Source organism: Melanaphis sacchari, unplaced genomic scaffold, assembly GCF_002803265.2.
Source record: "Melanaphis sacchari strain LSU unplaced genomic scaffold, SCAv2.0 Contig76_pilon_pilon, whole genome shotgun sequence".
NCBI classification, from domain to species: domain Eukaryota; kingdom Metazoa; phylum Arthropoda; class Insecta; order Hemiptera; family Aphididae; genus Melanaphis; species Melanaphis sacchari.
Window position 1 is genome coordinate 126,034 of NW_020271544.1, and position 15,679 is coordinate 141,712.

Below are 15,679 nucleotides of genomic sequence, written 5' to 3' on the forward strand. Positions count from 1 at the left end.
TCCAAATGTTTTGTTAGACAAATAAAGATACACAGTTGTATGAAAATTAACTATTCTAAAATATTAAAACTGTATCAAATTAGTGAGATATAAATGAATGAATACATAATTAATAATGTCTAATTCAGTGTTAGACCACTGCAAGTCAGTTATTTTTTAAAAGTGATTAAATTACGTTACAAATTACAAAATAAAATAGTAAATATATTACTTTTTTGAATTTTTTAAAACTTGGTCTTCAAAGAATGGGAATTAAAAAAAATGTATGTTTATTCATATTTCGTGTAAATTGTATTTATAATTAAATCATTAACATACATTTAACTAAACTGAAATGGTGTAATGCATTGTTACAATCATTTTTTTTGGTTGTAGACTTGGAACTATGTTAGGACTTGAGTAAGTAAAAGTTTAACAAGGTATATAAATAGTTAGTTAAATAACTGACATTTCGTTATTTTTGGATATTAAATTCTTATGTAATAAATTTTGCGTTGTTAAAATTAAGAGAATTATATATTATTATATTTTTACTATAAATTATGAATCGTTGCATCAAGAAAATAACAATAATAGTTTGATAAACTACATATTACTATTTATATGATATTTTAAAATTTAAATTGGACTTTATTTTCGATAATAACATACTTATATCTGAATTTTAGAATTAATATAACTTTAAGTGGAGATAGGATTAAACACTATATCTAGAAGTTTAAATAAATAATAGTAGGTAGAATAAACATATAAAATATGCATCTAAAATTTATATCGATGAAATAATATTTTGACGTTGTTTCACTCGAAAGTCGAGTTTAATAATATTTGTCAGTAAACAAATAGAAAGAAATAATTATTCAATTTAACGTAATAGGTTCGACACCCACTGTAGTTTTGGAAAAATATAAGTTTATTGTTTGCGTACTTAATCAATAGTCGAACTCTCGGTAAAAATAATAACTTTCAGTTGTCGCGTATTTGTTTCTATTCACTCGGTTTTTACAATACTGGAAAATTATTTAATTGAAATGACTGTATTTAAAATAACTTTAAGGCCAATTTTAATCTTTAGCCAGTTCTTAGGATTAATTAGCATTTCTTATACATTGGAACCAACTACTGGGTTATCATTACGAAGTACGCAATCAACCATCTATTTATTACTTGAATTGACGCGCACGTGTGTGCTAGTGACGTGTACCTACATCATTTATACATGGGAACTCTCTAATTTCTTAGAATTTATGTTAATAGTTAAATTTTGGACTGTCGTTATTGCAGCAAGACTATCAGAAAAATGGATAATAAAGTATGACAATATATTATGTTTAAATTTTTACTATGAAATAAATATTTATTTAAAATATTGTATAATATAATACACCACATAGTCACTAGTACCATTGATTCTATAATTCGATGCTAGTACCTAGCTCTAAGAACTTAATTTCGGTGTGCGAAAAAGACTGACATCAGATAACAGATTTTGAGATTTTAGTATATTATAATCATTAGACCTCTAGGTTTACACCAGGGGTGCCCAACCTATTGAGAAGACCGAGTCACATCGTGCCAGTAGAAGTTGTGAGCCACACACATTTTAAGGATTAAATTATTATACAACAATACATTTTTATATAATTTTTTTATAGCGAATAAGTAAAAATATTTTTACGAGCTATTACATTTTAATCATAATTACAAGGAAAGTATATTTGTTTATAATAATAATAAAAAAAAATAATTTAAAATAACATATTATTTTATCAAAATTAGCTAGAGTTGATCGACTGATCACCCATATCGGTAATGTGTGTCTACTGCCCGACTCCCGTGCTATTCGGGCTCAATAAAGATAAAACGTTCATACAGTAGGTATTAAAATTTATTTGATTTTTAATATTTTATAGTTTTATATTCTTAAAGTAAATTTTTTTCTCGTAATATTTATTTTTTATATACATTTAATTGATGGTTTTTTAATTAAAGTGATGGTCGCATCAATACTCACCGTGTGTTGGACACTCTTTGCTTACACCAATAGATTAGCCTTTGCCCTTTTGTACGTTGAGAGCGGCAAAACATGGAGAACACTGCTCTTGTGTTACTTGTGACTACATGGCAATATTTTTATTGTACATGAAAGGATAGTATCTACTACCTACTATCTAGCTATTTATTATTTAAAGCACTATAAAAAAAATGTCTCGAAAACTTACTGTAATTTCTAATATTCAAATATTGTAATATTATTCCGATATTATTATAATCATTAATTTCTAATTATACAGAAGAAGTACCAAACTAACTGATTATTATTATGAATTAATAATACATTTTAAATAATAATTAATAATTAATGCCTGTTATTTTTTTGGCTTCTTGCACAAGGAAATAATAAATATAGAGTAATATTATTGTATATTGTACAAAAATAGATGTTTAATCGCCTTATTGATATGATTATATAGGCTACATCACTACTGTTTGTTTGGCTGGCTACTTCTACTCTATAGAGAATAGGCAATGCCAGTCTATTAGTATAAGCACTGCGTATATAATAATATAAAACTGATCTACCAAAAGAATTAACACCGAGATAATTAACTCTATTTTTCCACACACCGAATTATTAAAAATACAACTAATGAATAAAGTAGTTTTTTTTAAATTTACTTCTATTATTTATGTATTGAAAAAAAATTAATACATATACAATTTATTTTTAAATATTTTTTTTTTTATGATATGGTCTTAACTATTATGCTTTAGGTCATAAGGTAATCTAAAAAAACATAATTGACCTTCTTCCTAGAATAATTTATAAATAAGTATTATTAAATTACTAATTATCCATCAAGTCAGTGGCGCAATAATCACTTTGGGAGGGTTTGGCTGGTTTGGGGATTGTTTATCTCCCCTATCCATAAACGTAAGATTTTTTACAAATCCTACATAATACGAGTATATGTATGGGAGTTAACTGATTGCGTTTAAAATTACTATTTTGTAGACCAATTGCGCTAATAACATTTTAAAATACTTGATGAAAACTTATTAGTTAGTTATAATTATATACTAAATTAATACACACTATATTAGTTACATAACAATGCACATTTAAACTTTTTTACGATTCAAACTAATACTAAAACAACAAGATATAAGTAACGGCTATCATCGATGTGTTATTCTATATATAATACAGTATATTATATTGTGTAACAAAACAATTAGGCTGATAAATATCCTGCGATAATGAAAATGTATTTTCGTCTATCACACAAATTCATACTTGTGCGTTCAAATATGTGTTATAATAATAATGTTTCATACAATTCCCGAAACTGTTATAAAATATATTATAACCAGACACCGGTGTATACTAGTTGCGGTCACCCAATAAAAAGGTTAGGTTCTAGTTGTGGTCACTCCGCATAATCAGCATTATTAAAGTAAATTATATTTACAATGTATACATTTTGAAGTAAATACATAATATTATTCTAATATATAATTATTATTATAAACTGTTTGTCATAAAATAACAGAATGGCACAAACGAAGACTGGCTTATCCGGAAAGTTCACTATTATTCATGAGTAGAGAGCGGATTTTTAGGTTTTTACATATTTTTATTGGTTTTATGCAGCTTTATGAGAGTGAAAAATGTGGACGACTTATCCATCACAGAATTCGTAGGAAAAAATTTATTTAGCATATTAAAGCATATTTTTGACTTAAGAGAATATTTAGCCTATTTTTCATATTTTAGAATATATTCTATTATTGTTCATAAAAAAATCATATTATACATTATTAATTTATCGATTTGTGATATTTTCCAGCAACAATTTTGTCTAGGAAAAAAAATTATTTTATATAAGAATGATAAAAATTAAAAATCATCCAATTATCTACTTGTTTGTAATCAAATTGGTAATGATGATCATTCTGTTACTCTTCATCCGTGATTGTACTTACGATCTTATAATAACCTGATAAGAATGATTTCTAATAATAAATCTATTTTTACTTTTATATTGTTTATTATTTTAACTTAAATGTCTAACGATTTAGTTAAATTTGTAATATTCATTTTTATTTTTTTTAAATACCGAAAATTAACAAAAGTTTAAAATATTTACATAAACAGTGAATAGAGCCGTATAATAAAATAAATGATACAGTATTTACGACTGATGGTAATATAATTTAGTAGGTAACTAAGTATGAACTAATTTTGTTTTTATTAATTTTATTTGTTTTTTTATTAATATTTCATTATATTTATAAAGGTAACTAAGTATGAACTGATTTATATTTTATAGTTAAATAACTTAGCTGTCACTAAAGGCCATACAAGTTATGTATTGTTTTTATTAAACTATTTTGTTTTTATATAATATATTTAATTATATTCATATACCTATGAACTGTTTTGTATTTTTGATAGTTAAATATTTTATATGTTACCAAAAAGGAATGGTATGTAAGTTATTTATTGTTTTAATTGAATTATTTTGGAAATAAAACAAATCATATTATCTGCATATTTACAAGTTTAAGGAATATTTAGAGAATATTTTAGGGTTTTTTTAGAACATATTAGCATCATATTTTAAGCTTTTAAGAACCTAAAAATCCGCTCTTTACTCATGAGTATGCTAATCCGCCCTGGACGGTTACTACTTGTTATTTAGTATAAAATTGTTGCCGCGATTATCTCTTGTTGTATTCTATATTACAGACTACAGTTACCTTAGAGTAATGTAGTTTTGAGGCTTGTGTTGGACATTTGGACGTTTTAATTAATAAATGCACTGTTATAATTTAGAAGATGTATATTGATTAAATTAGTATCTAAATATTGAGTATAACAATTGAAATAAAAGACACTATTTTACAATACATATAATACTTAAGTTCCAAATAGTAGGTAGTTACTATTATATGGAAAAAATATTATGATACGCTAATAATACAAATATATAGGTACTATCAAAATAGTTTTGCTTATAAACCAAATCTCTCTGCGTAACTTTTAAAAAAAAAGTATAAATTAAAGTATACACAATAATATGTATATTGTTTTTTTTTTTTTTTTAGGTTAATCAATGGCATTATAGAATTTGATCAAAATATCGCTGAACTTTCGACATATTTGTCGGTTCAACAGCGTTGTTTGAGTAAACGATTTTTGAATACGATTTACATTTTATTACTGGTATACTTTATCGGATTTGAATTTTACCAGCTGTACTTATGGCCTCCAAAAATCATAAATATTTATTCAACTATACACTATTTGTTTAACGCACCGTTCATTATAGATTTTAATGTTTTAATTTCATCGTGTTTTTTTATCCTTAACTTAAACAATAGATTTCAAACATTATTAGATTTTTTGGAATTTCTTCCTGTAGAATCTGATTTTCTTGATGAATGGTCACATTCTGAAATAGCAATATCGTTGGAAAAAATACGGATATTGCACTCTGAACTATCAGAATTATTAAAAACATTCAGTTTGGGTTACGGTCCATTACTTTTAAGTTTCTTTACATTTAATTTTATAAATTTGTTAGTTCAATTTTTTTTTTCGATTTGTATAAACGTGACTAAATCGTTAACACCTAACGTACTACCTATTATAATGATCTTGAGATATGCAATACCACACGTATTAAACTTTCAAATTCTCATCTTTACTATGTCCATTATTATTGTGGTTTCATTGATACACGATAAGGTAAGCTACAAAAATGAATACGATTATATATATCGGGGCTTATATTTGTTTAATAAATTATAGTACATTTTAAAGATAATATAAATACATATATGTTTACGTAACTAATTAAAATAACAAATTTTATACTATCGAGTCTTGAGTATTAGCCATTAATTCATAATTGATTAAGCAAATTATTTTAAACTAAGAATTTAATTACAATAATTATAATATATTTAATGGAATACATAAAAACATAAATATTAACATTGTATATAACAATATTATTCCAGAAAAGAAGGATGATATCTTGTTTAAGATTATATCGTATATCAAACTTACACGCCGACATAAAACGACAAGTAAAATATATTTAGATAAACACTACTTCATTTCTTTTGAATATTCGAAATAATTGATTTCACTATGACATCATATTATTGGCGTATTACGTATTATTCATAAATTAATTTTATTTATAATAATATAATTTGAGTAACTACTAATTTATTGCATATTAGTTATTGATTAAAATTGATTTACTAAAATTGTTAATTCATGATTTATACAGTAATCGTTTGTAATCATTAATAAAGATATATTATACGAGTAGTATAGGATGTTTATGGCTTTTGCATTTGATAAAAATTCGTTTTGTGCTTTCTTGATTTAAAATATATTAATTTCATATTTTTATGTCATTTTTTCATATGGTATGATTTTTTTTTTTTTTTTGTAGTTTTTGTACAATGTAGATGACGAAAATATCCCACTTTGTACAAAAACTCATTATAAATGAGTTTTATACGTTATATACGTTTTATAATATAGGTCATATTATACAAGTAACGTATGAAACGTTTTATACGCGTATACTAACAACTTTGGAATTTTTTACAAATTTTATGTTTTAAAAAATATTTGTATGTTTAAAAAAATAACGTACTGATTACTGATATAAGTTTACTGTTAGTGTGTCATAAATTATAACACGTATATTACAACTTAAAATAAAAGTGATTTTACACAAATACACTGATTATACACGTTTATCGAATATTATACTAATAAAATTGTACCTATAGAATAGGTACAATAATTATTTTTAAATCAATTTTTTCACGCATTTAAGTAATTTTTTGATAATTTTTTGGAGATTTTATGTGAATTTTCGCTTTTTTTAAGAAATTTACATGAGCTTTTAAAGTCATTACTATTCTTTCTATAACTATTATATAAATATTATGTTTAATAATTTTAAATAATTATAGGTTAAAATGTTTATGCTTCAATTATCATTTTTTGAATTGGATGAAATTAGCTCCTACGGAATTTTCAATATAAATTTGAATATTGTTATGTCAGTAAGTATTTTTTAATTTTCTTTTTATTAATAAAATATGGATTTATGCAAACTTTGAAAATATATATTTTAAAAACTTTATAAATAGATAAAATTTTAATGAAAAAATTGAATTATTTCAAGTATTGTATAACTATATGTGTTTGAGTAAGACAATAACGTATCATATAGGTAATAACTAATAACTTAATTTAATTAAATAGAAATACTAAAACGATTTATTTGACGATTATTAAAACTAGAAGCAATAACGAGTTGTATTTAAGGGTTAATGTGATAAATTGTTTAACCACATCAAGGACAATTCGTAAACTGAGTTTCGCAGCAATAATAATTTATTAAATACTTAAAAGTTTCAGACAAACAAACAAACAAAAAAAAAAAACACAAATGGGTTGTACAACTATAACATATGTTACTATGCATTACTAACTGTTCAAGATTTAACATAGATAATCAATATTTTGTATTTTTATTATATAATTATTTAAGTTAAATTATTCAAACCATTTAATTCAAAATAAAAACGTATATCATTTTTTTTTTTTTTTTGTTTTAGATCATAGTGTTATTAATAACTGGATTAATTACATTGATACAAATGAAAAATCATGCGATTATTATTAGTATGATCAATGGTACTTTAACCTTCGCAGATGGCATGTATACTATATAACCATTCAGCATTTTTCAATATATTCTTAAATAATTGTGTAATATAATTATTATAAAATTTAGTTTAATATTAAAGTTGCACAATTTTAGAATTTAAGAAGTACTATTTAATGTATTTTGTTATTATGTTGTAGTATACAGTGTATATGTTAATAAAAAAATAACAATAATACATATATGTAAAGTGCAAACATTGAGAAAGTTATAGGGCTTCTCGGACCTTTGGAAATAATATGTATCCAGATCCAAATTGAACCAGCGAGCTACCAAGAAAATCTCGGTGGGTTGCGTAAAATTTGAGCCGGTCATAATTATGATTAAGCTTAAGCTAAAAGCTTTTATTTTAAAATAAAGATATAATGTATTAGCATATATTATATTGTTGCATATTTTCAGTTCTAAACTTACTTATTAATGATAAACTAAATTTAGACATTTCATCATAAATATATGTATTTATATTTCTATTTGGTATTTTTTATATATGCAGTATAAAAATTAGTGAAAAAAATTGCCCATGGTTGTATAAGAGGTAACTTAATACAATGTACCTATGTTGAGTAATTTGTAAACTCGCTATAGAGAAACTATCATGAAATAATGCACACCAACTTCAAGTAAATAAAAAAAAAAAATCTTTTTTGCTTCGAATGTAAATAAAATAAGAGATACAACATGTTTGTCAAATGGGCCATAAGTGATTTCGAGAGGGAGGGGGCAGTGGCGTCGTTTCAGTTTTTATTAGACTAGGTCAATCACTCACTGATTTGCCGACTCAAAATTTTTTAAAAATATAATAATTCTTGCTTGTACAAAGTAGGTACGTACTTTGCAGAGCGCCAACTGCCAGAGTCTATAGTATCTAAATTCTAAATGCGTGAGCACCAAGTACCAATTACTGTCCCACTTGGACACGGCGGCTGTTCTGTTATTAGTAATATTATAATTAATAAAATAATTATAAATTTATTTATTAATCAAAATATTAATATTATATGATTCATTACAATGGCTTAACGAGCTAAAAATAAAACTTCTTATAATTTTTAAATGTGCCGACTTAAAGTTGTTGTAAATGTTAGACTAGGGAAAATTCCCAAGTCCCCCCCAAATTACGCCACTGGGAGGGGACGTTTTCAAAACCCTAAATTATTCAATATTAGGGTTGAAGTCATCTTCATTGATTATCATGTATAATACAATAAAATCTCCACCTATGAATGGGCTGATAGAAATTTAAAATCTCGATGGGCCGAAAAGTCTCAATCCGGCGCTGTATGTATTATATTGTTAATTTTACCTACCTTTCTGAAACTAATTTAAGTTATTACTTATTAATAACTAGTTACTAATAATAATTATGCGAGCACGGGGAAACCGTGCTAACATTACAATTCCCCTGATTTACAATTCTACAAGAAAAAAAGTGGTTAGGTAACAATCTTAAATATTTTTCTTCTTGTTTATTTTATTTTTATTTTTGGAGTATATTATTATAAGTACCTACCTATTTTAAATAGTAATAATTATTAAAATGTGTATATTTTAACGTTGTTGGAATGTTAAAAATAAGGTAGATTTTTTTATTTCAATATGGTGATTATAAATTACATGTGTATGTATGTTTATATATAATGACCTAATAATCAAAATTCATGATTCCTAAAAGCCAACATTTTCGTAAACAACCATTAAACTATTACTTATTAGTGTTTTTATTTTTATTTTTACTGAAGATTAAAAATAGGTTTCATTTAATAGGAACTTTATCTAATTGAATTCTATTAAAACTTGAAAATAAGATTATAATCTATTATTGTAAGCATTTTAATAATATATTGTATGTAATATTATAATAGCACTTTTATGTATCATATCTTTTTTTATTTTAATTAGTTTTATTGTAAAGTTTTACCGTATAAGTATAATAGTATATTATTTTTTTAATCAGTATATTTGTTATGAATATACTAAATCTTAAATAGATTAATTATATTTATTATCATCAAATCACTTTTAATGCTATATCGCCTGTATAATGATATTATTTCAGCAAAAAAGAAAAAAAAATAGTCTTTTTTTTAAGCTTATTAAAACGGATTATTTATGTATACTTTGCAACTTCATTTTGTTTTTGTGTTTTGATATTAAGCGTGGCAATATATAATCATGTTAGGACTTTCTATTCATTATGTAAATCTACCTATTCCCAACGTAGCTTAATAGTGTTAATCGTAAGTTTTTACACGAGAGCAGTTAAAAATTTACATACATTACCTACCTACAAATAAGACGTGTAAATTCCTAAACAAATATGAAAAAAAATTACGTATGTAACTTCCTTCATAAAAAAAAAAAAAATTACTTAATATGATAGTTCCTACACCAATCTTAGACTGGTCGTTTATCTATGGTTAATGGAAATTGGAATATAATGGTGCAGAATAGGTGCAATAATATTATACTAGTATTCGTTTCAACCACTATGTGTGGTGTTTATACTTTATAGTTACAACAATAACTTATCGATAAAGCTGACATTTGGACTTTTTTTTCGACAAACAAATTATTTACTACTTTTCATCACTGATAATATTGGTACAAAATTTTTTTTCGATTTTGGTATGATAATTAATTGTAAATATACATAGAATAGTACTCATTGCCACATTGGGTAAATACTAATTTATCTTAACAGTTTTGGTAGTATTGTTGAAAATTCTCGCGTGTCTTATCCATCAATGGTCTACACAATCATATAGGTACGAAGTTGCGATATATCAGAATGACGTCTCTTCATGTTAATTAAAAAAGACAAATACTGCTAATTTAAGATTTTTTAAACATAATACGTATATTGTACGTAAGAATAGAGCAAAAGTAAATACAGTGGGTCAAAATGTTCAATTATTAAATATAAATAAATCGTATTTTGAAACTTTAAAACGACAAAACATTAGTAATTCTTCCTAAAGAAAAGCTTTAGACTCCATAGGTGAAATACATAGGTAAAAAAATAATTAAAAAAAGAAATATCTATATAAATATGTGACGGGTAAAGTAGACTATCGGGCAATGTTTTATATTGCCCGGTCAATGTATACTTTTCCCTGTGTTTTTGGGCAATATATTAAAAATACTATTTTTGCTATGCAGGGTTGTACTTTGACAGGTCCAAGTTACTTTGCCCATATTTAATTGGGCATTGTAACTTAAGCTATAAACAAAACTTTCCATTTGAATACATTTTTCTTTTAAATGAGTTAAACTGCAGTTAAGAAAGAGTAGATATAGTGAGGGGGATAGGTACTATGTTACAGTCAATTTAATACGTATTATATTTTTGAAGTTATATACGCACTTTTATATTTATATGTTATAAAGTAATTGGCATGCGAGTATAGAAGCAATGTTTGAGTGTAGGGCAAAAATTGGATTAAACGATGATTTTATATTGTGATTGTACATCCAATATCAATAATAAATAGATTAAAAACTGAAGAAGATTTAAAAGCGGCTATAACATATATGAATACTGAAAATTATTGTGAAGTTGATAAAACATTGATTGAAAGAAAAATAGATGAAAGAATAAATAAAATAACTGCTGTAAGAACAGAGTCAATTGTAAATTTAATAATTCAAACGAATTGATTTACATTGCCCAACTTAGACTGGGCAATTATATACAACCTGATCAAAGTATAATTTTTCCTACATTGCCCATCATAATCGGGTAATGTTTACATTGCACGATAGTCTACTTTGCCCGTAACATAATATGTATTAATGGAGAAGATTTGATTTCGTCTAATTTAATACCGATAGTAAGAAATATTCACAATTCAAGGACGCATTTTTATCTCAAACATCCAATGTCAATAAAATCAGTTCATGAATCATTAAGTTTATTATGTATAAAAGCAAGTAGAAAATATAAAAATAAGATGCCCTTAATAAAATAATTATTTTCCATGTAAAACACACACAGATTTTTTAAAAGAATTTGATTTTGTAAACATAGATATTACTTTAAACTTTAAACCTGTAGTTCTCGATCGGTGTGTCGTCGAACAAGTCCAATGTGTCGCGCGCGGTGCAAATTAATTGCGTCCCGATAATAATAAACAACTACACTAATGGCGTCCCGATAATATTTAACGACTATACTGATTGCGTCCTTAAGTTTTCCGAATTTTCTTTCCTATTTGATACACACTAAGACTTAATAACAACATTAAATAAATATTATAAATATTTAAATATATTTATTTATTTATAATAATATTTAAAATTAATTTTTAAGACAGTTATTAACGAAATTTTATTTTTATAACTCTAAAGATAACAATAAAAGTTAAAATTTAATAAAGTTATTATAGATTATACTGTTTTTATAATATAAGATTATACATTTTTTTACAGTCCATAAAAGTTGTTTTAGCGTCAAAGTTTATCGATCATTAATCTATTTAATAATGTATACACGTACATAATAAAGATTCAAATAGAACATTTGTAATTTCTCGAAATTTAATTTAATTTTATAATTGGTAACGTAAATACACGTGGCACGTGTGTACGTTATATATATGTACACACGTAATCATGTTGTAATGTTTAATTCTGAAATACATATTATTTTATCATGTTTATGCAATTACCGGTAAATATGTCATTATTTTATATTTTGCTTAAGATTTAATTAATTATAAATGGTTTTATCAACATAAAAGATAAAATATTTATATAAAAGGAAGAACTTTTATACAACTAACACATTTAACCTATTTGCGATCAAGATGAAGTCGTCATTAGTTTTTGTTTTGGCTGTTTGCATTTCTTACTCTATTGCTTATGGTAATACACATAAATTGATAAGTGTAAAATAAAATTGTTTTAAATATTTCAACCATAAATATATTATTATTTACATTATATGTTTTTTATATCATTTTTTTTTTTTTTTTTTATAATGTTTAAAAAATAATGTAACCAAAGTGTTGTACCTATCTATCTAATTTATAATATTACTTTTAGATCCAGTATTCAGTGAGGTAAATTATAGATATGACAATGATTCGATACCCGAGATGTTGCCGAGACAAATGCTTGGAAAAAGTGACGAAGAAATTGCAAAAGCTGTTTTTGATGCATACAAAATTCAAATAAAAATAGTTTCTGAATACAGTGGTCATGTTTATGATCCCGCAGATCCGTATGGATATTTCAAAAATGGATATCCCATACCGATTACACAAACTTATGATTCAGACGTCGATTTAATATTCGAAAACAATTTAGTCAGTGGATTAACGGAATACGACCAAAACGTTATTATTATTAAATGGGCACCTGATCAGGTACCTATTATTAACTAATATTTATTTAATTTTTATCATTTTCCATTCTGGCACACAATATAGTACATATTAATTGTTTAAATCAATACAAATATTCATTATAATTAATAATCATTTCATTTCGTTTGTATAGATCGAAACTAATGTCGAATGGAAAGAGGCCAATATTAGAGGTAACTATCATTATATTAATACCACACACTATGATGGAGGAAATTATCATATTCAATTGGGAAACTTAAAATACCGGGCAAACACGAAACTTACTGAAAACACCATGAATTATCCATCTTCAGTGCCAAGTTCAAGCATTTCATATGAAAGTGTTAAAGCATCATTTTCAGGAAACCTTCCAGTTGTGACAAATGTCAACGATTTGAGCAACCTAAAGTAAGTTTCAAAATTACCTAGTATTTTATTAAGTAAATCTTAATATAATAAAACAAAGTAAATTATTTTTATAGCTCATATTACAATACAAGTTCAGTTGTAGAAATACTAAACTATATTTTCTGTTAGTTAATTCGCAATATAATAATATATAATTTATTTATTTTAAAAGTGTTCTGGTTTAATTTTTTGACAATAACTTATCGTTTATTAAACTAATAGAATCGTGGTATGTTCTTTGAAAATGTGGATACTAAAAACTGATATAGACTTTATTTAATATTCTTAAGTATAATTATTCTTTATTTTTAATAGATTCTTCTTGGAAAAAATTGCTTCTCAACACATCGCTGATGATGTAGCGAAATCGATACAGCCTAACGTTTCTATCGCAGTTCGACAAGCGATTAGACCTTACATTATGTACAAGAATGTATCAGACCCACACTTCAAAGGATTTAATACCAGTATGCCTTCGGGTATACAAATCCAAGTCGATGACGTTTTCACTAATGGTTTGAACCAAACCCTTCAAAGAGTAAGAAATATGACTGTTGACATGGCTAATAAAAAATTGATCGCAACACTGGAGATGAATATGCATGATTTGAGCGGAACTTTCCGAGTACAGCTCACCAAGAACAACAAACTGTACACGGATTACGCTTATTTTGAAATCGGAAATGCCAATGTAATTCCAGTTAGCAATATGTTCCAGCGTGATGATTGTTATGCAGATGCCGAAGTTAAAAACATCAAAGTTGTGATTGACCCTGCAAAATTCAACTTGTCCAAAGATGAGGAGATTGAAGTAAACAAAGTTTTAGTGACCGAATTTCATAACACCCTCGTGAAAAAATTTAAGAATACTACTTGTATAGCTTTGGCTGATATGCTTAACTCCAAAGCTAGAGACTTCTAATTAGAAATATACATCTATCACAAATATTTTTAAAAATACATATCCGTCTATTTAACAGTTATGTAATACATACATAAAGATATTGGTGGTACACAAAGAAGGGGTTATGTGTCCTGAAGCTTTGTCTTAGATAATTTTTTGTCTATTATAATTAATCTATAAAAAAAATTGTTATTATGTATTTTATGTTTCTTATAGTGTCAAATACCAACAATATTTTATATACTCATACATTTATTAGGCTATCACATTTTATAAGAAACGTCAGTGTTTAATTTATATTTTTTTGACTGCCAGAACCCCTCCCTATTCTTCATTTTGAATGTATTTTTTTTTCAAAGTAGCTGCTTAACAATATATATACAATAAATTACTTTTTCGTATTGTTTTATTGTGAGAACATAAGATAAAAACAATATTTTATGTTTTTTTTTATTTATTTTAATAAAAATAAAAATGTTCAATATTTACAACTTAAGTGTCTATAAATACTAAATGCGTTTAAAACTAATCGAGTTTATTCATGTGCTTAAAATTTCGTTTTCAGTAGTATACATAATAATAATAATAATACATGTGTCATTAGGTCAAACAGGTCAATGTATAAAATTATAAAAGCAATAAAACAAATACTAAATTCGATAATAAAAATATAACATACCTACTAACAATATTTGTTGTCTAGATATATGGAGTAAAAAAAATGTAAGGTAGTTGTTCATATACATTGTATTAATAATTGTACTATTGATATTATAATATTTAAATTGTTACTATAAAGTATTTATATATTAATCATGTACGTATTTTAGTTTTACCAAAATTATGAAACATAATTTTATCCTAACATACAAATAAAAATAAAAATCTCTAATCCTATTATAGCGAAGAAAAAATACTTTTGTAGATGAATCTCAATACTTTGTGCTGGCCTTGGACCCCACGTCCACACTCTAACTTTAAATCCTCATACCAAAAATTGACTCTGTTTATACGTAGGTATATGTATATATAGATGCTTATTTTGTGTTTTCTTTTATGGACCATGATGCAGTTTAATATTGGTATAATATTAAAAGTTTATTACAACTGTTTTAAAATAAAAACCTAAGTACATAAATAGATACATAAAAAAAGGAGAATTTAAATAGAAATCGTAGTATTATACCATCAGTATGATAGTTTATATTAAAGTGTTCGTAGTATATGAATATAATATGTTTATAAAA

At 25.1% G+C, this 15,679-nt stretch overlaps 2 protein-coding genes across 2 annotated transcripts; both read left to right on the forward strand.

The window, feature by feature from the left end:
- Positions 1-1,031: 1,031 nt before the first annotated feature.
- LOC112601212 lies at positions 1,032-7,776 on the forward strand. Its single transcript, XM_025348693.1, has 4 exons — positions 1,032-1,140; positions 5,406-5,755; positions 7,009-7,101; positions 7,660-7,776. Exons 1-4 carry the CDS (start codon positions 1,032-1,034, stop codon positions 7,774-7,776), a joined length of 669 nt encoding a protein of 222 aa, XP_025204478.1.
- A 4,754-nt stretch (positions 7,777-12,530) lies between these two features.
- On the forward strand, positions 12,531-14,507 carry LOC112601221. Its single transcript, XM_025348703.1, has 4 exons — positions 12,531-12,635; positions 12,816-13,138; positions 13,272-13,528; positions 13,844-14,507. The coding sequence occupies exons 1-4, from the start codon at positions 12,578-12,580 to the stop codon at positions 14,448-14,450; spliced, it is 1,245 nt and encodes a 414-aa protein (XP_025204488.1). The 5' UTR covers positions 12,531-12,577; the 3' UTR covers positions 14,451-14,507.
- The last annotated feature ends 1,172 nt before the right edge of the window (positions 14,508-15,679 follow it).